Below are 25,563 nucleotides of genomic sequence, written 5' to 3'. Positions count from 1 at the left end.
AAATTTTCTTTTAGTTTTTTTTGTTTCCCGTTTTTTTTTTAATTTTTTTACTATTTTTAAAAAAAAAAAAAAAAAAAAAAGAAAAATTTAGCTCTTAGGAAGTTCGTAGAAACTTCTCATACTTTTGAATTTCGGATGAAGTGGAAGCATTGGATTGTTATAAAAAAAAAGGGGAGATTTTCATGAATATGTTGAGATCCTAGCCTAAGAATCTTCATTGTGCCCGAGCTGCTTAGAGTTCGTAATTTCCTTATTGCCACTAGTGTGTCTCACATTCTTGTCTATAGGTAGGCGCTGGGATCCTTGCAATTCCTGCAGTGACACAAGAAGCTGGATTTCTGGCATCTGCTGTAACCTGCATCTTCTGCTGGATATTTATGGTAATTAATTATTATGTTGTGCTCGTCTATCAATCAATGTTTATCTGTCTATCTTTCCTTTTTCAATTGCATTTGTCTTTCTTATATTGAGAAGCTTTATGGGATTCCATTTCCTCAGTCAGAAGTCTTTTGTTTTTCTGCTTGATTAGAATCATTAGATGGAGTTACTTAACCACTCGGTCCTAATGTCAAACTCTATTATGTAGTCTCGGAGTCAGCTGCCCATACATGCATTTTCCTACTTCTATTCATCCTCCTCTCTTTGTCTCTACTTTTCTCTCTCTTTCAGCATATATGAGCACATGGATGTACGCTATTTTCTCGTTTTACTGTATTTTCATAATACACTCTTCTCTGAATTGGTGCAGGTCGTGACTGGACTGCTCATGGCCGAAGTAAATGTGAAGACAATGTGTGAGCTGGGTTCTGGTGGTGTCTCATTGGTAATTTCTTGAATATCCTTTGATGTATATGTATGTTAATCTCTATGGTAAAGCTAAAGCATTGCGAGTCAACCAATATTTTGCTAGTGTTATGTTATTTGTAGTCGGATGCAAGAAATTCTTTGCCAACTGAGTCAGGAAAATTGTTGTCACCTCGTCTTACATAAAATGATAAAACAGAGTGCATTGTACAGAGTGGATTTCCTGACTGCCACTGTTTAAATTTAGGAAATTCACTTTAAAATAAAGTTGAAATATCCCAGATTAACGTTGTATCATTATAATAAGTCAACATGTATTTTCCGCTTAACTGTGCTGCCAGTCTTAACAACCTGAATTTCGTCATATTATCAAATCTATTTCTTAGAAGTCTAAACCATGCTACTTCGATCTGGAATTTAACTGGCTTAAGAGCAAACTCTGAAGTCAATAAGTGCTTTGTTGTGGCTAATTTCAGGTATCGATGGCCATGAGAACCCTTGGAGGCGCTGGAGTACAGGTCGCCTGGTAGGATGAGTTAACTTCATTGATATTTTAAAAAAATAACTAACTTTTAAATCGTTCTACTTTGAATTGTCAATTTTTTACTCGTGATATTGTAAGCGTAACCATTCAGTTAATATCTTCTCATTAATTCTGCTCATTTAAATCCGATTTTATATTTGTGTCAGACTTGCCTCATCAACAACTAACAACAGTTCTGTTGTTTCTGCAGCTGGTCCTACATTTTCATTCACTATGCTCTTCTTGTTGCCTATGTGGCTCGTTCTTCAGATATTTTGACAAACTTTTCCGGCCTCCCAATGTACTATTTTTTCTCTATAGTTTCAAGAGAATGTCCCATGCTTTTCAATTCAGTTATCATGCTTCATTGTACGTGGAGGTCCCAGGATTTATTGTTAGGCATATCTTTATTGTCTTCATGACTAATGCAGATGATAAAAATTGGGTATTTCATGTGCTTAATAGTCCATTATACTTTAGTGTCTTCCAAAAGCATCATAACGTTCTGTATTATGTTGAAACGAAACTTGAATGGTGACATTTCTGTATTTCTCTGTCAGTTTCTCCATGGCATAAATCATGACTATTATTTTGTGGACATGGCATCTTATTCATAAATTAGGGTCAGATTCATTGTATCTTTTGTGTATTAAGAGCTAGTACTATTACAACGGTTAGGTGAAACCTGATGTAGTTATTAGATTCGTCTTTGGTTGTAGTATTTTAAATTGTTTGGATGATATCATAAGTAATTTCATATGATTGCTAGGTGTTGATGGGCAGCATTATGATTGCAGATGGGAAACTGCAACTTTGTTTTCACTGCTTCTTGGAGGTCTTTGCTACTCTGGAAGGTTAATTTTATCTTCTATTTCTCATTTTACATGTATTTTGAGAGATCTTGTATAAAATTCTGATTGGGTATGGAACAACTGGAAAAATTTTCTCGACGTAGTACTTTTTTCCACACATATACTCGATAGCCACTTATGTATGTCTATGCAAGCGACTTTTAAATGTGATTTACTTTCTCGAAAATTGATCCATTCAGTATGTACCGTGTCTTGGCAGGAAACATCGTTTTATGTGTTTATACGCCAAAGTGATGATTTCTTGTGTAAAAAAGGAGACGGGCACTATAGTTTCTTGTTGTCTTGCGGTTTTTTTCTGTTCTTGGATCGCATGCCTACACCAAGTGGACTTTTCTGTACTTTATGAACTTTGAAGTGACTTGAGTTTTTAATTTCTCTGTAGTCAGCGGATTATTGGTGCAGTAAATGGTTCTCTAGTATTTGGCATCATAGCATCCTTCACAGCTCTCGTGGTAATTACCATCCTTCTTCAATTTTATTGCATAGATGCTCATAATTATTCATAGAATTCATCAGAAGGATCTGTTGGGTACAAGCAGTTCAGTTTAAATTTGCATGAGGAATTTGTTTGGAAGTGTTTTAACCTGTAGTCTTCATCATAAGAAGAAGGTTTGGTAATTGAGTCGATTATTATTGCCATTTTCATTGCTTGTAATTAGCGCTAGATTTATGATAAAATAGTTGAAATCCATGATAATTTTTCCACATTACGGTTGATGCATATTTCTTAGGTAGTTGCAAGTGGAGACTTACACTGGGATGCGCTTCTTAAAGCCAACTTCGAAGCTGCTCCTCGTAGTATACCCATTATAGCACTTTCTTTCGTCTATCAGGTAGCAAAACAAGCCTTTATCAAATCCAGTTTTAGATAGTTTTTCTAAGATTTTAACCCTGATTTCAAAGCTCGCTCTCGCTGCAGAATGTAGTGCCAATTCTTTGCACAAACCTAGAAGGGAATTTATCAGAAGTAAGGTGATAACTCTTAATTGTCATCTGTTCCTTACAAATGCCAAAATGAATTTATAAACCGATCGTTTACTTAGACAATGTGTGTGCACAATATACAATTGTACTACGGCTTCTATCTTAATAGCTCAAGGCATGCCTGATAATGTGGATTATGTTGAGAATTAGAAATCCTAATTCTATACCACAAAGATTGATGGGGATTCGCCTTAATATGAAACTACGTCCTTTTCCGCTATTGTAGTAAAATCGCGCCCCTTGTTTTCTTTAACCTCTCTCTTTTGTTGATGACTACATGAACCCTAATGACGGCTCTCTATTTACATGATCTCAATCTGCGGATTAGATAGTACATGACGATAGCTAACTCTTTTGATCTACAGGACGGCAATTGTTATTGGCACAGCTATTCCACTTGCTCTATTTCTTGTTTGGAATGCTGTCATTCTTGGAACCATCACAGATATGGGGTCGGGTACTATTATCGATCCACTACAACTATTGAGAACTACTAATACAGTTGTTGGGGTTAGTGTGTTTGTTTTTCAATGGATGTCTAATTTTGATTGCTTCAGCATATTTGATTTCAAGATGTAACACAGTAACTGTTGACTTGCAGCCAATAGTTGATGTGTTCTCACTTCTTGCGATCGCCACATCTTACATCGGGTTTGTTCTAGGCCTTTCCGACTTCCTTGCCGACTGTAAGCTCTTCTCCATACCAATAAAGGTTACACTTGTTTTTATTTATTTATTTATTTTTTTTTTTACACGTTTCCTTGATATCAATATTGGGTTTAATTATCCCCCTCAGTGCTGAAACTCCCGTCCGGTCAGAACAGACCTCTGCCATATCTACTTACTTTGTTTCCACCGTTGGTACTATCGTTGCTCGATCCAGAAATATTCTTTAAAGCCCTGGATTTTGCTGGAACTTATGGAGGTATAATTATAGTATTTGCCTGCTTGAACAGAATCTCACCGATCTTGTGTGGGTTTATGTATGTTTTGATCTGTGGAAACATAATATACTTTGTTAGTTACGTAGAGCATGTCTTGCTAAGCTTGAAATAAATGAACTTTTCTTATTGGTGAAAGTTTGGAGTAAATAAGTCCAGCACTAATATATGAGTTACTTGTAACGGCTCGTTTGGTAAGACTTTTGAAAACCTAAAAGTTGCTTGTAAGGCTAAGAAACCATTTTTAGGCATGTTTAGATAATTTTCTGGATGTACTTTATCCGGTTAAAAAGCTTTTAGATGAAGTTGACCAAATATGACTTTCTTAAGAAACTCTTCTACGAAGAGCAGAAGTCTAGCTAAAAGGGCTCCAAGTTATCCAAGCATGTTTAGAAATGAAAAATTACTTGAAGTAACCTTTCTTTTCTTTTAAGCTTAGCCAAACATGCTCTAAGCTATATCATAATTCGATATGCTTCCCACTTTTCCACGTTGAAATTTTCATACCGGTCCTAACAGGGAATTTGTGTCTATGTTGGGGTTTTGTAGTGTTGGTGCTGTTTGGAGTTCTTCCAGCTGCAATGTCCTGGAAAGATCGGTATTCAAAACCATCAAAGTCTCCAAACATTCCCCCGTTGGTTCCTGGAGGAAGAATCACCCTCTCACTTGCGATTGGAGGTGCAGGGTTCGTTATTATTTCTGAAATACTTGAAAACTTCGGACATGCATAGTCGTAGGTATGAAATTAATCCGCCAGGCCCCACACACACTCTCTGAACAGATTTTACCTTTACGTGTTTTCTAAGAGAGACGACCTTTCGAAGAAAAGTACTTATTCTAATCAGGGTTTTATTTATGCTCGTCTAGCTATTTCTTATCTCCTTTGAATTTACTTATTATCGTCCTAATTTCCGACGAAAGTAGGTGGAAAACACATAAATTTACAGTGTAAATATATACATTGATTTTGAAAACATTACGGAACAGTAAGTTCCAACAGGCAGACATGGACACTGGAATTTCTTTAGAAGAAACGAAAATGAAAGACAGACAAAAACCTTTAGTTGTCACCGTTCGGTGGAGCTACTTCCTCCTTTTTATAATTCTGTTCTGATGAACATCCAAAGGGCCAGAAGAATGAGATGAAAGCTCTCTTAGTTGCACTTCCAGGACTTTCTGTAGGCAGCTCGAGCCAACAAACCGGACAGGAATTATGTTGAAGCAACCAAGGAATGAATAAACGTGCTTTTTTCTTAAAAGAAATTATCAGATGGTTATTTTCCAATTTACGCTAAGTGCTTAGCTTCTACCTGACTGCCCCGTCTTAGGCTAGCTATTAGCCAAAGATAGCCAGCAACTTCTAACTATACAAAGCTAACCATTATATCGTTGATCTAGAGATACATATGAATCAGAAATCCAAGTGCAGGATTCTTTCCTTCATTTTCTCTCTTCTTATTAATTTCAGATTTTTTAATAAAATAATATTTCACGTAAATCTAAAAACTTTTTCTTCTATTTTAACCACACATTCTTCAAAAAAATTAACATTCCCTTCATTACAATTCGAAATAATGGAGCCCAACAGGGGCTAAAAAAGGAAAGGACTTCAGATAATGCTAAATATCATGATAACGGTTGGTTGAAGCTGAAAAAGACATCGCCTACTTGCTTAATATGTTTGAAGCAGAAATTTCACCCATGCAAAATTCAGATTAAAGACACAAGCCTAGGGATTCCATTTTAAAATACAATCTTGCACCTTATGACTACATTACTGCTTATATAAGCAACGCTAGGATGAGGAAAAAGGTATCCTATATTGCTCAGGCTTGGCCATTCTCCTTAAGCGTGCAGATCACGTTTCAAATTTGATTGTATCGTTTACAAGGATGCAAACTCGCACCCGTTGCTTACAATATTTACACAAAGAAGAAAAGAGGTCCCTCGAAAAGTACATGAGATTCAATCAAATTTTCAGAATAGATCGTATTATTGTTGGCAGTTGTCTTCAGATAATATTCCAGTACAGACAAAACATAGAAAACAAAGTGCAGCAGCAAATATTACGAGTACCCAGGCAAAAGTGCAATTTACTAGCTAATCAAGAGCCATGGCTTGGGGATCCCCAGTGGCATCCTCAACTCCAGTCCTATTCTCATCAAATGACGTTCGCATTTCCTCCATTAGATTTCTCTGCTCCTCCTCAATGTTATTCTGTAATTCATCCACCTGCAAAATATAACTGAGTAAGATAAAAAGGATTACCAAGTACACGACAAACTACGAAAACTAAGCAGCGACGCACTGATCTACATTCCACTGAATATATAAGGGAAATCAGCATCCTATGTATGGCATCACTTACAGGCATGTGGAAGAAGTATTGCTCAGTGCTTACAAACCATTAGTGATGACTATTATTATTATTATTATTATTTTTTATAAGTAATCAAATATTTTATTAATCACGGATAATATACAGGAAGTGCATTATCAGCTTATACAAGAAAGAAACGACACAAAGTTGGGCAACCTGTCCATACGAGTAGTAGCCACAGCATTAAACCAATTATACAAGGTCAAATAAAATGATTCTTTGATATGCTCTGTAGTCCTTGAATGATCGTCAAAACAGCGACTGTTTCTCTCTCTCCACACACACCAGACGATGCATCCTAAAATGAGGTCCCAAACAAGCTTGCTATCCTTATTACGAAATTTTCTCCTCCATGCCTTCAATACATCCTCCATACACCGCGGGAAAACCCAAACCATGTGTTGAGAAGCTAAAATATCGATCCACATGGAACGTGCAACGTCACAATGAAAGAACAAATGGTCAATCGTCTCCCCAGTCCTCCTACACATATAACACCACTCCGTGACTTAAAAACCCTTTATTTGGAAGTTATCCACTATTAACACCTGTCCCTTCACAACCTCCATAGTAAAAATGCCACCTGATAGAGCAGTTTACATTTTCATACCATCTTCCAGAGGAATAAGCTATCCAGATGTCTCAATAAGGACTTAAAATAAGTACCAACAGAGAAAATACCATCACATGCCAAACTCCACTTGCTACCATCTTCCAGGGGAATGAGCGGTCCGCAGGTCTCAATAAGGACCTAAAATAAGTACCAACTGAGAAAATACCATCCCATGCCAAACTCCACCTGTTACAATCACCCTCTCCTACCCTAATGCGCGCCTCATACAAGGAGGTCATAAGCATCGCATAATCATCCAACCCCCAATCCTGTAGACCCCTCCAAAACGCAATGTTCCAGCAGATATTCCCATTATGTATATGTAGAACCTCCTTCACTATAGTAGATAGCTTCAGAGCAATACGATACAAAGAAGGAAACTCCAATCTTAACAACCGATTTCCACACCTACAATCTTTCCAACATTTGATAGTATTGCTATTCCCCACCATAAACGTCAATCTATCTTGGAAGTCTCTCCACCCTCGTCAGATTTACTTCCATAAACTCACCCCATGAGAACTACGACCCTCAACTGAGCACCATCCTCCCTCCATAACATCATATTTCACCTCTATAATTTCTCTAAAAAAGTTCCCCATCTCCACGCCAAATCTCCACAACTACTTACCCAACAAAGCCTTATTAAACACTACTAGACTTCTCAATCCAAGGCCCCCCCATTCCTTATGGGAGAACAAGCTGCCTCCTAATTAACCAAGTGAAGTTTCCTCTCCTCTCTTCCCCTAACCCTCCCCATAGAAACTCCCTTTGAATTCTCTCTAATCTTTTTGCCACTGAGATGGAGATAGGAAACAATGACAAGAAATAAGTAGGGAAGTTCGATAGGATGGACTTAACGAGGGTAAGACAGCCTCCCTTTGAGAGATACATACGTTTTCAACTTGCTAGCCTCCTTTCCACCTTTTCCACAATGCTGTTCCAAATATGTATATTTTTAAATCGTGCTCCTAGGGGGAGTCCAAAATATGATATAGGCAGCTGTGCTATTCTACAACCCAATATAGCTGTCAATTCTTCCACATTATCGACATTCCCACTTTGATAGCCTCAGGTTTCCCCAAATTTAATTTTAATCCAAATACAGCTTCAAAGCAAATAAGCAGACGACACGAGTTCCTGAATTGCTCAGCATCTACATCACTGAAGATCAATGTGTCCTCTGCAAATAGCAAATGAGGTACCTGCACTTGGTCAATCATAAAGCCCCTTAACCTCAAGCATCCTAGTGAAAGCCTTCATAACAATAACAAACAGCAGTGGAAACAAAGGATCCCATTGCCTTAAACCTCTACTGCTCTGGAAATAACCATGAGGAGTGTCGTTCACCAAAATAGAGAAGGAAACCGTAGAGATACAAAAATTAATCCATCTGCACCATTTATCCCCGAAGCCACATCTTTTGAGCATGTACACGAAGAATCCCCAGTTCACGTGGTCATAATTTTTGAATATCAAGCTTACGTAACATCCCTGGAATCTCTATGCGCAATCTCGAGTCAATACATTCATTTGCTATAAGAACGGAATCCAGTATCTGGCGCCCTTTGACAAAAGCATTCTGAAATTTAGAAATCACTTTCCCCAACACCTCTTTTAATCTATTTGCCAAATACTTTTGCAATAATCTTGTACATCCCACTGACTAAACAAATGGGACGAAAGTCTTTAATATTTGATGCTCCCGATTTATTTGGAATCAGCACAATAAATGTAGCATTAGCACTCCTCAAGAAACTGCCACACTGAAATAAATAAGTAAAGACATGCATATTGTCCGATCGCACCTCATCCCAATAGGCCTTATAAAATGAGAACGAGAATCCATCCGGTTCTAGGGCCTTATCGTCATTCATGCTGAACACCACTTCCCTAATCTCATCCTCCCCAAATAGTCTCTCTAACCAATTGGCATCTTGCTCAGTAATAGAAGAAAAATCTAAACCCTCCAACTTGGGCATCCAGTCAAACTGCTCCCGATAAAGATTTTGATAAAAACTCACTATTTAGGTCACAATATCCTATGGGTCCTCATAATTAACACCATCTACCTCCAATAATATAATAGAATTGTTACGTCTGTTGGAATTAGCGAACCTACGGAAAAACCGTTTACACTTATCCCCCTCCTTCAACCACTTCCTAGATTTCTGATGCCAAGCTATTTTCTCCATCTCCCCCCTTAATTCTCCACGTCTCTCCCTCTCATCCCCTACGAGTCATTAACTCTTCTCCCTCCTATCCAACTCTTCTATTTCTGAAATACATTGCTTTTTATGTCAATTAACATCTCCCACTACCTCTTCATTCCACCTCTTTATATAGCTCTTCAAGGATTTCAATTTCTGATCCAACACATAACTGGAAGACCCCCTGAAATCGTAAGCTGCCCAACAATCCCATACTTGTTCCCTAAAGCCTTCTACTTTTAGCCACATCTTCTCGGACCTAAAAGGCCTCCTTTCACTACACCTCACATTCCTTGATAGCAAGATAGAAAAATGATCAGTCCCAATCTTCTTTGAGTGACCTATGGGCACTTCTTGTCCCACTCCCCACTAATCAGAAATCTATTTAATCATGATAGAATAGGTTGATCCCGATTAGAGGACCAAGTAAAGTTTCCTCCAATCAAAGGCAGATCCACCAACATGTTCTCCCTGATAAAATTAGAGAACTCTTCCATTGCCCTTGTTAATCTCCCACCGCTTGACCTCTCGGTAGGAAAGCGAACCACATTAAAATCTCCCCTAATGCACGTTGGAATGTTCCACCAAGCCATCATCCCAGCCAACTCATCCCACAATCCACCTCTACTCTCATCCGCATTAGGCCCGTAACTATAAACATCCAACGAAATCCATACTAATATTGATGAATGAAAGCGATAAAGAAAATAGCCCTTCACTGACCTCCTTCATATGAAAGACTCTAATATCCCACATGACTAAAACACCTCCTAAAGCCCCCGATGGCCCCACATATTGAAACCCTACATGATGTCCCCCCATAGACTGTTCACTATAGCCCTCAAGACGCACTCCAATTTGGTTTCTTGTAAGCATACAAGGTCCACCCTCCATCCCCTCAGCAAATTTCGAACACCCAACCTTTTCCCCACTTCATTAAGCCCCCTCACATTCCTACTAATAATTTTTGGGATCATCTTAACGTTCTGTCATCCCTTCCAAGCACACCTTTCTTTGACTCAACACCCTTAACGTCATAATTTACTAACCACTCGAGCCGTTTAAGTTCGCGTTCGCCCTTCCTTCTTAATTTACGTCCTTGTATACACATCTCTTGTCTCCTATTGGCCTCCAGTTCCTGGAATAATTGCAAAAATCTACTTTCATATCCTTCGCAAGACACACCAACCAACTTACTGAAGTCCTGAATTTTTTTAAAGGACTCAATTGAGGGTGGGGGTCCAACATCCATTTCATTGTTTCCTCTACGTGACGATACTCCAAGGGATCATAGGAGTATCCCTCCACTCCGTCTACCTACACCACATCACTATCTGTTCCTCCCTTCTTAGTGCCATCTACCCACAACACCATATCTTTTTCAGTCCCTAATTCCTTTTCTTTTTGGGGCTTAGATTACCTTCTATTATATGTGTTCCCAACCATGATTTTCGAACATGTCACCTCATGTTGTTTCAGGACTGTCAAAACTACTTCCTTTTCCAAAACATGTCCCGTCTCTTGCTCAACTAATAATAATCCATTAGCCTGCAGTGTCGTGCCCATATCTCCCATTGTTGTCGGCTCGAAATTCACCATATTCGGCTCCCCTTCGTTTGACCAAGGTGTCACCTCCCGATCTACTTCAATCCTCGAGTCATAATCATCCTTATCATTAGAATTAGAAAGGGCTACTTCCGGTGCTAACTCCTTAGGAGCCAAGCTCTCTGTTTGCTTTCCATTAGCTAGACTCATCCAAGCCCACCCCATACTTATGACAATAATACCTCTTGGAGTGCGCCTCAGACCCACATCTCACTAGTCTAACTAATTCATCTAATTCCCCTTTCAACGTCTAGATACGAGCCCTTATCTCAGCACTATTCAACAAACCACCATATGAACCTTATGTTTCACTTGCAGTAACCATCTTTTCCTTTCGTACTAGCACCATTTGATCAGTGTTCTGCGAGGCCTGTAGGTTTGCCATAACTCCAGCGTAGGTCTTGTCTAATTCCTTCATTCACCGTTCGCCATTTGGCCTTACCTCCACCTACAAATGAATCAACTACCCCTGGAACACCCTCGAGATCGTTGCCCATCCTTCTCTATTTAAACCTTCCGGCACCATCACAACTCCCTTCCGACGCCCTTCCCCATACTGTGCGATAGTCAAGTACCTTCCACGGCTGTTCACACATCATTGTGCCCAAAAAGCTCTAGATGACTTATTAAACTTGGAGAAAAAATCCTCCCACTTACTAGTCACCCTCAACTTGTTCACCATGTTCACCATCCAAAGTGCTCCAAATCTCCCCATACAGATTGCGTTCGATACCTTTGAGACCCACTGTCATCCTACAATGCCGAAATTGCTAACACAAACTGCAAACTCCTTCGCCTCTACTTGAAAACGCCGATTGAAAACCAACCATACCGTATCCATCCCTTGGCTTATTTCCTTGTTTGTTTGTAAATGGCACATTAGATTGCAGAACAGAATTGTAGGTGATCTGGAAACGATTGGAGGAATTTCCTAACTTGTTGGCACCGGCACATGGCCGACACGCACTAGCAAACCTGTCGTCGGGACGGCGCATGCTCTTCGCAGCCGCTCCCCCTAGGTCGGAAAGACCTGCAACATCCTCCTGTCAGGCGCATGGGCCGAAATAGTAGCCGGACGCTGAGGCATCTAGATTCGAATCCCAAATCAATCCCTGCCTGTGAGTTCTCTCCTACTACCATATTCTCCAACAGCTGCTTCAACTCATGTACTTAGACCTCCGGTCGCAGCAGTGGATCAAGCAACGATGCTAGGGTTTTCACCTAGGGCCACTCGTGAGTGTGGAGGTGTATGTGGCATGACGCCGATTTTTTTGGGTTCGTCGGGCGACGCCTTGTTGGGGAGATTGATTTGGATATTAGGGAGGGGGGCTCCATCGGATTCTAAGGATTAGAGAGCAAATATGTTTGATGACTATTAATTTTTATCTGTAATGCAGTTCATGACGGTGCGTTTCATTCCTTCCCTCTTTCCTTTTCACACATATTAGCATGAGAAGATGAGATTGATGAAGAGGACAGGTCACGGTGGAGAGGGGAAAGAGGACAGGAGGAGGACAACCAAGTGTAATAATTAGGATAATGTATAGAGAGGGAGGAAAAAGTTTAAAACTCAAAGAGGATAACGTAAGCAGTTAAAGAGAAGAATACTTCGTGATCTGCAAAAGATTAATGCTTTGCCATGCCAAAGCTAGGATGTGAAGAGACTGACATGTAGAGTGCTCGCCCATAGTTGTATACTTATTTTTCCATCTAGGTTTTTTTAACGAATATTTATATATCTGCCCATATTCATTATGCAAATATTTCACTCCAATATTTTGAGTATGAAAAAAGTTCAAAAGTAAATATAAAATTAGTAAATTTTTTAATGTATTTTTGAATTGATTCATCCCTGGCCTCATTCCCATTGGAAAATATCATTATTGCTCGGCCGGCACCGACCATTATTGGATGAGATCCTCAGTAGTGGTGACCACCCTTTCACTCTTCCACTGACTGATACATGTACCAACTTTTTTCTTCCAAAACAGAAACAAAACCAAGTTGCATACAACAAATAACAAGATTCCTAAGCCCTTAGTCCAACAGTCCAGACGTATGTTGTTGGACTTGCAATTAATCAAATATAGTCAAATTTTAACACTTGCACATCCCTCAGAGAGAGAGTTCTTTTCCCTTTCCTAGCACCTCATTATGGAGTTCACTGTCCTACAGTAGGCAGAAATTCTGGTTTCCAAGATTTAGGTATGTATGGAATCTCAGCAGGTCAGATATTACATAAGTGGGAGTGCAGTTAAGAAGTCTATATAACCTTAGTGTTGGCAAAAAAAAAAAAAAAATCGTTCTTCAGATTCAACAATTGGTACAAACAACATATGATGGTGCAAAGCAACACCCTGAAGATGAAATGGTACCAACAGCTAAAAATTTTTGTATCACAAACTCTAAAGAACAGAAACATGTTTTCCTATTTTTCCTTTTTTTTTCTTTTTTACTCTCATCTTAAAAATAGAAAAAACCAAGAGGATACATAATTACTTCATTTGATCCTGTATTTATTGAATGCAAGTAACATTTCTGGTAATAAGTTCCTCCCTTGCAATGAGGTGACAGACATTTTATACGAAGTGCAGAAAAAAGTTAAAATCGCATGAGATATGAAAGCATTTATGTTGTGCAAGTAAATAACCAACACGCACCACATGTAACAGAAGAGCAAATTGCTTTTTGCGAAGTTCCAGTGTCCTTGACCCAGCAGTGTTCTCTGCTTCTAACATTGCAATCTCTTTCTCGAGATCTGTAATGATTTTTTGAGTTTCTGATCTTGGAGGCTGCATGGCAATCAACTTCCTAATAGCCTCACACTCCTCTTTGTGCTGCCTCTCAGTCTTGCTCTCTTCCAGCTGTTTCTTCAGATCTTCTATATCGGCCTGTGCCTGTAAAATCTGCCTATTTATCTCATCTTTCAACTCGTTGAAGTTTTCCTTCTCTCTAATATTAGCATCTATAACTGCTTTACTCTTGAGAAGCGGAATTTCAAAAGTATTCGTCTCCTGTAAAAATGCCTTGGCAAGTCTCTCACAGTCACTATGGTTGTTGGCTTCTTTCTCTATTTCCAGCACGAAAGCTGTAAACTTTTTCTGAAGTTTCTTCAATGGAGGATCACCTCTTGTTGTTGTCGTACGGGTCAGAAGCCTGTGCTTAATTATTATGTCATCTTCAAGTGGACCAAAAGCATATTGGGGTGTCGTCGTCTCACCCCTGCCAGTAACCTTCCTACCTTTCAACATTTAGACTGTAATTTCTTACTTCCAACTATAAAATTGTCCACCTGTGAGCACGCCGAAAAAAAAAAAAAAAAAAAAAAAAACAATATATCACACTAGAAGACACAAAAGACGCCTATTAAGCATGCATTAGAATTCGAAACTATTCGATTCGTAAGATTGATTAGTATTGAAAGTTTGAGATAATTGCATGAAACATTTTTCTCCACGAATTTCAAAATTGAACTAAATAATTTTCCACAATTCAAATCAGAACCACAAAATCGTGCTGCTAAAAGGAATGTAAGAATATTTGCACATACATACCTTTAAATATCATAAACTGCTTTCTAGTATTCTAGTTGATAGAGAAAATTACTTAATTACACGCCTAAATGGCTTTGTACAAAATGATTCCAACGTGCAACCAGTAGTATAAAATCAAAAGAAAATCACAGAAACACCAAACAATCTATTTAACTATAAAAGAAAAATCCAAACTTGATTGGCACCCAACGAGACAATACAGATCGGAGTCGATGGGTAGAAGAGAGCTTAGGGTTTTTTGATGATGTTTTTTTTGAGGGGGTGAGGACAGTACAGTTGATGGGATCCTTCGCAAGCCAAACGAATAAAGCGTGTGTCTGAACCAATAAATCGCTATTTCCCTGTTCGTCATTTTATCATCTCTAATTCTCTTAACAAGACACGTTTCCCAGAAAGTAAAATTGCAAATTTATCATCCAATATTTTGTGTGGTCTGCATCTCAACCTCGGAAAACTTAGCAATATCAACGATCTATGTGGTTTCCATATCCAAATCATGTCTTACGTCGAGTCCCAACATTGGCAAACGGTTGGGGACTAAAGTTGCAATTTATGTATGAATGTTCACTTTATTGTTATTAGTTCATCAATTACAAAAGTATCTTGGAAAACTTAGCAAAATCAACGATCTATGTGGTTTCCATATCCAAATCATGTGTTACGTCGAGTCACAACATTGGCAAATGGTTGGGGACTAAAGTTGCAATTTATGCATGAATGTTCACTTTATTGTTACCAGTTCATCAATTACAAAAATATCTTTTTACTATGAAATAAAACAAGCTCTTTATAAAGAGACAAATGTTACTTAAAATGTGCTTAATAACAACAAAAATATAGTCAAGATAAAAAAATAAAATAGAATAAAGTATTCTTTTTATACTTACTATATAACCGTGTTCGATGCCCATTATTTCATCAGAATAAGTTTTGTAACGGTAAATTTTTAAGAATGTATGATTTAAAAAGTAAGAAAAATATTTGGATTTACATGTAAAATATCTTATTGTGAGAATGTGCAGTAAAAACGTTGGCAAAATATAGCCCTTGTTTGAGCTCCATCTTTTGGGGAAGAATGAATTTTTGAATAGTGTATTGATGAAAAGTGTATGGTTAAAAAATGAGAAAAAGTTTTGAATTTGCGTATAATATTATTTTATTAAAGAATGTGTAATTAAAATGATGTCAAAACACTGTTGAAAAATGAATTTTTCAAAAGAATGGGGCTCAAACAAGGGCATAAAAGGTAGTGAGTTCTAGATCTTCACCAAGAAAAGAAAATTGACATAGAAGTCACAAATAAGCAGCTTTTTTTCCCAGATAATGCAACACAACATGAGAAATACCATACAGTCAGCTTGGTATTTATAAGCGGTTAAGTTCTAACAAAATTAAGCTAATATATATACATAGAGACTGAACATTAAGCTCAAGCAGTGCTAGCATTAGAAGCAAAAGCAAATCTACAACTTCGATTTCCTAACGGACCTCCAGTAGACACACGAGTAAAATCCTAAAAGCTCAGCCGAGCTACAAAATTTTCACAGCTTAATGTCAGAATGAACTTGTTCTTCGAAGCTGATATCTTGGTTCATCAAAATTACAAGACACCGTTTTCTCCCATTCCTAGAAAGAACAACAATATTAGTTACAGTTCCTTGAGTATCAAGAGGAATACAACAAATAGAAACAGCTTTGTTCTCTATGAAGAAGTAACCGATATTTATCATCACTGTCCACAAACACTGAGAAGGGGGACGAAGGAAAAGCTAAGTTTTCAACTATCCTCCCGAAGAAGAAAAAGAACTGAAATAACAATCAGTATGTACACTGATTTATATGAAGAGTACTTTGAAAAAGTTTATGATATCACGTTTTCTGTTAAACTAGCAAACATTTCCAGAGACAAGATGATATAAAATGAATCTGAAGCAATTCTCAGTTACGAAATCAACACAGAATGGTTTAAAATAGAACCAATTTCCCCCGTTCTACACACCCATTAAGCATTTTGCAACTAAAAGAAGAAGAAATCTCAGAAAGGCATCTCATGTCAACCATATCACATTTGAAAAACCAATGCAATGGAAAATGCCTTAGTCAGCCCAACTCCATAAACTCCTAAAGTCAGAATTCAAGGCCTAAACAATTTGAGAGTTGAGCAACATATCAATTATCTGTTTCGAAATGGAAAAACCTGAAAACAATTAACATAGGTTAAGCACGTGCTATTTGTTGCTATCAGTCAAAACAGCATAAATACAACATAACAGAAGTTCCATGGAGTGGGGAGTTTTATGCCAAACACCAAAATATTACTACGAAAGCTTTAGTGGAAAAGGAAGGGAAAAAATTGATAATACACATAGCACATAAAGTGATTTATAAATGGTATAAAGATTGCTCAATGATTTGAAGGAACTATGTAGACACCATCCAATATACAATGGAGGGTGGAGGCTCATTACGATAACAGGAAAGTAACATCATTCAAAGAGAAGGTCCCAAGGAGTTGGGAGTTTAAAAGAATAATAATAATAATAATAATAATTAGAAAACGTGGTTTGTTTGTACTCAATATTTATTAAAATATTTTCAATATTTTCCTGTCTATTTCTTTATTTTATTATCTCGGGGAGTCCAGACACATTGCTAGCCAACAAGCCAAAGATGTCGGGCCAACATCCGATTAGACACTTGTGGATAGAGTGAAGTAAGAAGCACAACAAACAGTTAATCAAGGAAGAATGTGTAGCTTATGAGCATAAAAAACATTATGACACAATGTCATGAAAAGTAAGATGTGTTAATTTTATTACACCGAGCCACTCAGTCACATTTGTCAAGTAAATAAGAAAATTACTTAGTTCAACTATTATTAATTATAACAACCTTATTCATGCAACCACGGTGAGGCTGCTGCAATACTATTATGTGCTAATAGGCAAGAAAGCAAGGGCAGAGCCGCAGGGAGGGAGGTGGGGGTCAAAAAAAGGTAAAAAATTATACTGGGCCGATACTTTGAAAACAAAAAATCCATTAGAAAAAAAAAGAATTTTCCTTAAAAAAATCCCTAAACATCACATCACACCATATTTCCCGAACCGGAGTGAAATCAAAGAAACGCCACAATAATAAAACCCTAAGCATCATATAAACCATGATATTCTCATAATTACTTCACAATATTACATAACATCCTTCAGTTTCAATCCAATAGTCTCAATGATGCAAGTGCATGCTTTTATATTAAGTCATTGTTTAATGGAAATTAAAATCCAGATTTTAATTTAAGTCAAATTCAAAATTAATTTTAACCACACATTGCATGAGATCCACAACTTTTCACTACATATTTCATCAACTTTTATCAAAATTTACTAAAAATCTAATTTTAATTCCTGCCACATAGGGGCTAACTTTGAAGGGTGGATACAAGCCTACAATTTGCCTCCACCTACATATTGATATAAGCTTTCATCCAGAATTACATTCCTATAGATAAAAGGAAAAGTGAAAAGTCATGGTTGCAGATATAGTTCTTACAGCCAAACGGCCAACTTTATCAAACCTCATATATTGTCTCTAGGGACCCAATCTTGAAGGTATTCTTTAGCATTCTGTTCAATCTGCCGAACAATGGTTTATTCATCTCTACCTTCTATCACAATTTCAACAGTTCTTCACACAAATGTTTACACATCTTCTAAATCATTTACTGTCAGAAGCCTTAATAGTACTAGACTATGTTCTCTCAATCTTCAACCTAAGATGGCTCTGGAATGCATTGACCCAAAAATTGAGATCAGAACATATCCTCATAGTTGTCTTTGTGACTGTATTTAAATATTAAACAGAAAATGTCTAGATTACGTCGGTAATTGACTTTTCTCAGGTTCCATTTTGTAGCAGCAATTAACTTCTACTTCTACTGAGACTCCTTCACTGGCTGGAAATTTAGTTGATATTTTATTTTTTCTATCGATTTTCTTCTATTTACATCAAGACATTTTCAGAGTTACATTTTCATGATTGTTTATAAAGCAGTCTCAAATTTGAAGCTCATCACAACACAAGAAAAAGTAACTAGCCTGACAAGAAAATTGGTGTATGAACTTTGTCACCTTATTCTAAGAGATGCCGCATTAATGTCCAATCAATGACAACAAATAATAGCATGACTTACAAAGAAAATTGCCGTATGAACTCTCTCGGGGAACTATTACAAAGTTTACAGATAGGAATACAGTCAAAGCCTAACTTCAAAATCAGGAAACATATATTAGCACTCAAAATTTTTTAGAAAACTGCCTCATTGATCATTCATTAGTTAAGGTCCGACACTCCAGTTTGGTGATGTTTAGAAACCATGTAAACATAAAGGATTATATATTACTATGCAAAGTACAGACGTGATCAGACAAAATGCATAAATCATAATCAAATGAAGAAGACTGACAGTTTTCATTCAATATGACGTGACAAGAAATGCAATAAAAATTTTAGGTAGGAACACAAGATTTAAAACAACTTCACAATCTCTAGGCATTTTAAACCATGCAAGAAAGCACCATACTTTTTCAGACCTACTCCCGATACTAAGTAGCAGTCTAAGTGGCTAAGCTATAATAATGGACAATTTATACATGCAAAAACTTGATGCAGTGAAGCTGACTGATGAAATCACCACAGGAATTGTGTGAATTAAAGAGCCCACAAAAATTACCCAAGTCAAATCTTCTTTAACAAGTTGACAAATAGGAATATATACTTTTTTCTTAGCATACTTATATTTTATTACCAGAACTCATGATAAGTGCCTCAAAGTTTCCAATGCTGAGTCACTTTAAGTCAACAAGTTCCATATTGAGTGTTCTCCATAATCACTTAGTAGCGTTGAAAATTTGGAAAGATTATAAGATTATTCTCCATAATATTTCTCCAATGATGTGGGATAATTTTTCCATTGTGTGATCATCACGTAATCTTTCCTTTTAAAGCTATTTGTAACACTATAAATAGGATCTTCTACTTTGTGTATCTTGTTGCTGCTGTCCTATTGTGGTGACAAAGCCACTTACAAGTTTTTATTTCCATGGCACTGAAACCTTGAATAAACTCAGTTGTTTTTTCCCCTTTTCTTCATTGGATTTGTTTGCTCTGAGTTAATTATCCTCTTCATGAAATTGGAGAAATCATTAGGATGGTATCTGCATCATACAAAAATATGTTTTGCTTCGAGAGTTGATTTTCCTGCAAGTGAAGATCTTGGAAGATGAATAAACTATTCTTATAATCACCTATTCCCTATTCTTATAATCACCTATTCCCCTCCCATGAGAGGGGGAGCCACCTTCTGCCCCTATAAAAAAAATATTCATATATGACCATTTCATCTAGTTTTAATGTTACATTGGGATTTCTAAGCAAATTTCATTTCTAGTGCTTCAGATTTAGAGTCTCATGGTTTGGATTTTATACATTTCTTATGGTCCTCATGGTGCTTCTCTTTTCTGACCAGTGTGGTCATTTGGTGCTGGTGGATCTGGTGGCGCTGTGATGGCCCTTGCCCCTGTTTCTTCTTCTTGTGGGCTCTGTGGTGGTTCTACTTATGATGGACTCATGGTGAAGGCTGGTATATTGTTGTCGCTGCCTGGACCTTTGAACCATTCTGTTTTTGGTAAAGCCTCTGGGATAATTGGACTTTGTTTGGGGCTCATGTGATTTCCTATACTGGTCTCTAATTCTGATTTAAGTTGGCCCAACTTGTTGATAGATTTCCCTCTGTTCCTTGTTTACTTGCTGAACTACATGAAAGAAAATCATGTTTTCTCATCCAGGAAGTCAATTTCCATCACCTCTGTTGTCTTAGCTTCTTTGCTCGCCTAGGTTCTTGTTAAGCCAGTCTTTTTTCTTCATCTTTGGGTGGATTGCTAGTGCAACCCCTGCATCTTTGGAGTGCTACTCTTTACATGCATCTTCGACAAGTGTCTAGCTATATTGGTGGATGACGATTTTCTTCCGCACCAGCTTCTAGTTCATTGGTCAGTTTAGTCAACATGCATTGTAAAAGCAATTCTAAAGTATCATTAGAGCTCTGGAGCTTCGAAAGAGGACAAATTCTCGGATCAATTAAATTTTGAAACTCAATTTGGTTTCTACAACACTCTATTGAGTTTGAGTGAGGATGTTGAAGATATGGGAAGATTATAAGATTATTTGACTTGATATTTTTTGACTAGTGAGGATTGTTTTTTCTTAATAATTGATTATGTGATTATCACTGGGTCTTTAGAAATTAAACCTACGATGTTTGGAAGGCATATAATATAAGCCGAAGCAATTTATCATTTGGGTATATAACGATTTTGTCACCAGGACCTTTCCCCAAATTAGGCATTAGAAATACAAGACAAACTTGACTAAGCTGTTGGCAACTGTTCAATCTGAAGCTGTACTGTAGAGAGAAATTTAACAAACAAATCTATGGACCTGCCAGCCCAGACCTAAAGTTGAAATCCGAGATTCTAAAAAAAGCAACTAAAGCAAATAAAATGACAAATTATGATAACTATGCTGATGGCAACTTCAATTTGTTAGGGATGAAAGGGTAAGGAAAATCTAAGACATAAAATTAACTTTAAATTAATGGATTTTCCAAAAGCGGAAATGTAACTAAGTAAAGATATTATTATTGTGATGGCAGGCTGGCAGTTCATTGAGGTAATCTGCTGAGGAAATCGTGATTAGGAGAGAGTTTCTCACTTCTATCACACAACTGCTCAACAACTAATTTCGTGCATGATGAGTCGATGATCGAAATTATCACCCAAGAAATGGCAATAATTACATGTGTTGTTTGCCTCCTCCACAATATCCATATGATTCCCATCTCTTTCTAAAAATACTTGTACGCTGTTAGAGGTTTCAGACTTCTTTTTTTTCCTAAGATAATTTGACTATCCAGAATTTAATTACCAAAGTCCAAGGATATTGCCAAAGATACTATTAAGTAGCAAAAGTTAACTATATAGTGTGACGCGCACAATTTTTGCATATTAACCGAACTCATTACACTCATCCTAATGATCTCAGAAGAAAAACCGATACTTTTCAAAAGGAATTGATCGTGATTTTGAACATGTTCTTTCCATGACGAAAACTCATTACGTACTCGTATCCGATATCCAAGTTTGGATACTCTCTGATACCCTCCGATACATATTAAATACATATTTTTTTATATTATTTTATAATTTTTAAATTTTTAATATGTATCGGATACGTATTTTTTAATTATTTTCAATACATATCCAATAAGTTGGGACACGTGAAAAAGAGTGTTATTGATTTTAACCTCTTTTAAAACTCATTGTCATTGACAATAGATTGAAAAGGTTTTTTTACTTTATGCCGAATATTAATAATATTTATTAGAAGTAAACAATTAGATTTTTAAATTAATCTTTTAATACATGTGAAATTGTATTAATAATTGACAAATATATTTTTATTATTGGAAATAGATACTAACTAGTATTAAGGAGGTATTTGTTTTCCATTTTTGTATAAATGAGAATGAAAAATATAGTCGTTATGGACCTCACACAAGAAATAGAAATTCAAATTTGGCGACTTGATGTAATAGATAACAGTCATATTTTTCATTTTAATGGAGAAATAATGGAAAACAAACAGGGGCTAAATGATTGGAATACTTACCATTTTGCGCACTCTATGAGAAAGAACAACTCCACAAAGCACTGAAGAATTGATTTTCATTCACAGCAATTTGTGTCTTTTATCAAAAAAAAATTAGATCTCTATTCAAGAGAAAAATTCAAAATGTACGACATTATTGGAGACTCGTTTTATACTCTTGAAATTGTTAAACTGTTTGATGTTGATAATCTATCATTAGATGAACCAGAATTTGAGATCGTTATTTTGAATGATACTGAAGAAGCTAATGTTAATGATGTTGAAGAAAATGAAGTTGGGATAATTAAGGATTAATATAAAATGTTTTAGCATTTTATTTTATTTTCATTATTATGCTTCTATTTTAAATTTTTTTATATTTATAAAATTATGTTAAATTTTATAACACGTATCCACATATTCAATTTTTTTTTTTTTTTTAAAAAGCCGTACCAACGAACCCATATCATATTGTATTCAAATTACATATCCGTATCCGTGCTTCTTAGGTGATCTCCAATCATATATTATTTCCAGTATTTAGCAGTTCTTCAACTTAAAACTACAGTGCATATTCGGTCTCATCCCATATGGATAAGATACGAAAACCAACAGCCCAGTACACTAAGCATCCTTTTGATGAAAAGTCCATTTGTTTATTGGTTAAGTTTCAGTTGTTAAATACTACCAATGCTCTAGCAACATCACCTTGCAGCAATCATTTCATGCATTTAAACATAATAGTTATACCGATGAAATCAAAACTAGAAAGAGAAAGCTAAAAAATTGTCGGATATTCTTTACCATCTCTTTCTTGAGCTTCATGTTTTCCTCCTCAAGATGTGAAACCTTGCTCACCAACTCATTGTGGTAAGCCTATGCACATTATCATATGGTAATTGAAGTCAGAGATGTAGAACAAAGAAAAAATGTATGTAAAGAGAACATAATACAAATTAAAAGCTTGCCTGTTTTCTCGCACGAGAGCGTGCAGCGGACTCCCTATTTTTAATCTTTCTCCTAAGCCTTCTCTCAAGGGTCTTGTCAAGATCTCCAGTGTACCTTCTCCAGCCTGGGATAGGTGTATCTGACAATGCATCAACTGAAGGAGAAGGAGACAACCCCATTTGGGGCGTGAAACTCTGTGGGGTTAATGTGTTGTCCAACCCCATAGCAGGTCCTAGAGAAGCATCAGCCACATTAAGCCCTGCTCTCACCAAGAAATCCTCCAGAGTGGTCTCCCCAAGAGTTGGCTCCCGTTCGTGGCTAATCATTTCTTCCGTGTACCTAGTCATTTGTCGTTGCTGGATATCCTTCCACACCTCATCAACTGTCTTCCCCCTCAACGTCCTCACAAGTGACAGGCTAGCCTGGCGCTGGAGCGAGGCCGCAGGGGAAGCGCTAGTTGGGTCCATTCCAGAAGAATGGCTTGCCTCTGCCTTCCAAACATTCTTAAGCAACTCATCAAGGTTCATGCTGCCCAATGGTTTACCTAAATCACCTAATTGGTTCTCAACCTCATTGAGAGTAAGCCTAAACCAAGAAATTTCTCTTGCCATTGGCTGTTGTACATGAGACTGCTGCTCACCAACCATCGCATGAGAATTCGTTGTCTGAATCCCCATTCACTCCGTCAACTCCAAACAATTCTATACTCTAAAGCAACAAAAAAAAAAAATAAATCCCTAATTAAATATCAATCAGCTTCTTCTAAGAACCTTAAAATTAATATTTTCACGTCAAGATTCTATCGTTAAGACAATCATTAATATGAAAGAAAACATAAGTAGCAATCATGCAGTTCATTATACATGCATTTAAGCAAGCATAAACATTCTTCAAGAAAAATGTTAACGTCGAAAGCCATGAAACTGAGTCATAGAAAAGATTGTATAAATCCCATCCCATCCAATTCCACCCGCGAAATAGAAGACGAAAAGAAAAAAAATGAATCGTTTTCATTTTCTCCTTAACAAGACGAGGATTTTCAGCAGCCAAATAACCAAACAGCAGAAGAAACGCCCAAGATTTTAATTTTATTCCAAAATAACAATATTACAACACTGAATATATTACATAAATTGCTGTAATTATAGGAAACAAATCCCACAAATTAATTACCTGAGGGATCTGATTATCTGGGTCTTTACAAGAGAACTGTGGGGAAAATTCAAAATTGAGAGAATAGATAGACCCCTTTCAATACTGTGGCCTTCTTTGAGGGGTCCACGTGTGCGTTGAGTTTTCCAATAGAACAAAATTTCTTCTGGGTTTCATGCTAACAGTGGATTCCAGGTTACCCGATTTTGAATTGTTTTATTTTCTAGGGAAATCGCGATTAATGTGATTTAACTATTCAATTTAGAGCCATTTGAGTCACATTATTTCAAAAAAAAATATTTTTAAACAGTGATTTGATATCATTTCAACCACACATTCTTCAATAAAATAATATTATACGCAAATCAAAAAAAATTTCTTATTTTTTAACCACACATTTCTCATCAATACACTATTCAAGAATACATTATCACCAAAATAATATGGCTCAAACACCCCCTTAAGATTTTTCTCTCCTAATAAAATTTGCTATTTGAACACTGATTTTTAATATTTTGATTGACACTTGCATTGTTGCCAAGTATCGATATGTCAATTAGATAAAAAAAAATGTTTGAAATTTAAATTGTCCAATAAGATAACGTGATAAAGTGTAAACTAACATGTACACAGTGTACATGTAGCAAGGTTCTTTGGGAAGTAACAGTTTAATTTTTAGATAAATATTGTATAGGTAAGTACGTAATAATTATTGATAATTACGTAATATTTATTGATTTCAAATGTGACTTAAATATATATATATATATATAAACAATTTACAAATTGACGTTAATTTCTCCCTACGAAAATTGCATTGGTTATCTCGTCATTTTGAAAAGTGGAAATGGGTCCTGAAACTTTCATTTTTGACAGTTAAGTCCTTAACCTTCGGGTAAATAAGCGATGGAGAACTTTTGCATGGTTTCTGTCAAAAAAATCGTTAATTCAATATTTGACTTATTTTAAAGGGAAAAGTGGCAGCGTTAAAATTTGGGTTATTGACATAAAGTGCTTTTATGTTTAGAGTTGACTGTTCAAAACGTTGTTGCGTTTCTTTTTTTTTTTCTTTTTTTTTTTTTGGCATTTACACCACTATTTCCTCCCTTTATTGTTGAGATCATTACTTTCATTCATTTTATAAATAAAAATTAGTAAAATGACGAATATACCCTTACATTTAAATAAAGCAAAAAAAAAATAGAAAAGAAAAGTAAAGAACTAATTGCAATCATGATCCCAGATTTTTTTAAAAGTACAAAGGAGTATCAATAAA

The 25,563-nt window shown here is 36.5% G+C and overlaps 3 protein-coding genes across 7 annotated transcripts in view; 1 reads left to right on the top strand and 2 right to left on the bottom strand.

Moving 5' to 3' along the window:
* LOC111411926 (tyrosine-specific transport protein) overlaps positions 1 to 5,096 on the top strand; it is a 6,488-nt gene extending 1,392 nt beyond the window's left edge. The window contains exons 3-14 of one of the 4 annotated variants that reach the window (XM_023042604.1): positions 288 to 380; positions 749 to 823; positions 1,281 to 1,330; positions 1,539 to 1,628; positions 2,125 to 2,181; positions 2,582 to 2,651; positions 2,931 to 3,032; positions 3,119 to 3,171; positions 3,549 to 3,693; positions 3,785 to 3,869; positions 3,980 to 4,108; positions 4,674 to 5,096. In XM_023042604.1, coding sequence (XP_022898372.1) covers positions 288 to 380; positions 749 to 823; positions 1,281 to 1,330; positions 1,539 to 1,628; positions 2,125 to 2,181; positions 2,582 to 2,651; positions 2,931 to 3,032; positions 3,119 to 3,171; positions 3,549 to 3,693; positions 3,785 to 3,869; positions 3,980 to 4,108; positions 4,674 to 4,855 — 1,131 coding nt within the window. In that variant the 3' untranslated portion in view covers positions 4,856 to 5,096. Of the gene's footprint in view, positions 1 to 287; positions 381 to 748; positions 824 to 1,280; positions 1,331 to 1,538; positions 1,629 to 2,124; positions 2,182 to 2,581; positions 2,652 to 2,930; positions 3,033 to 3,118; positions 3,172 to 3,548; positions 3,694 to 3,784; positions 3,896 to 3,979; positions 4,109 to 4,673 lie in introns of those variants that run through there. The other 3 variants (XR_002705925.1, XM_023042605.1, XM_023042606.1) reach the window with 3 other exon arrangements.
* An 829-nt stretch (positions 5,097 to 5,925) lies between these two features.
* LOC111411925 (THO complex subunit 7A-like) lies at positions 5,926 to 14,916 on the bottom strand. 2 transcript variants are annotated; one of them, XM_023042602.1, is made up of 3 exons: positions 14,487 to 14,916; positions 13,593 to 14,224; positions 5,926 to 6,356 (listed from the first exon to the last, which is right to left on the bottom strand). In XM_023042602.1, the coding sequence occupies exons 2-3, from the start codon at positions 14,181 to 14,183 to the stop codon at positions 6,225 to 6,227; spliced, it is 723 nt and encodes a 240-aa protein (XP_022898370.1). In that variant the 5' UTR covers positions 14,184 to 14,224; positions 14,487 to 14,916; the 3' UTR covers positions 5,926 to 6,224. The 2 variants fall into 2 exon arrangements, with proteins under 2 accessions (XP_022898370.1, XP_022898371.1); XM_023042603.1 differs by having other exon boundaries at positions 14,661 to 14,916.
* An 859-nt stretch (positions 14,917 to 15,775) lies between these two features.
* On the bottom strand, positions 15,776 to 24,483 carry LOC111411924 (ABSCISIC ACID-INSENSITIVE 5-like protein 2). The gene is made up of 4 exons (XM_023042601.1): positions 24,309 to 24,483; positions 23,156 to 23,843; positions 22,992 to 23,063; positions 15,776 to 16,112 (listed from the first exon to the last, which is right to left on the bottom strand). The coding sequence occupies exons 2-4, from the start codon at positions 23,810 to 23,812 to the stop codon at positions 16,041 to 16,043; spliced, it is 801 nt and encodes a 266-aa protein (XP_022898369.1). The 5' UTR covers positions 23,813 to 23,843; positions 24,309 to 24,483; the 3' UTR covers positions 15,776 to 16,040.
* Between the last annotated feature and the right edge of the window lie 1,080 nt (positions 24,484 to 25,563).

This window comes from Olea europaea, chromosome 16, assembly GCF_002742605.1.
Source record: "Olea europaea var. sylvestris chromosome 16, O_europaea_v1, whole genome shotgun sequence".
NCBI lineage: Eukaryota > Viridiplantae > Streptophyta > Magnoliopsida > Lamiales > Oleaceae > Olea > Olea europaea.
The sequence above is the reverse complement of the archived record's forward strand: the minus strand, read 5'-3'. Positions and strand labels throughout refer to the sequence as shown.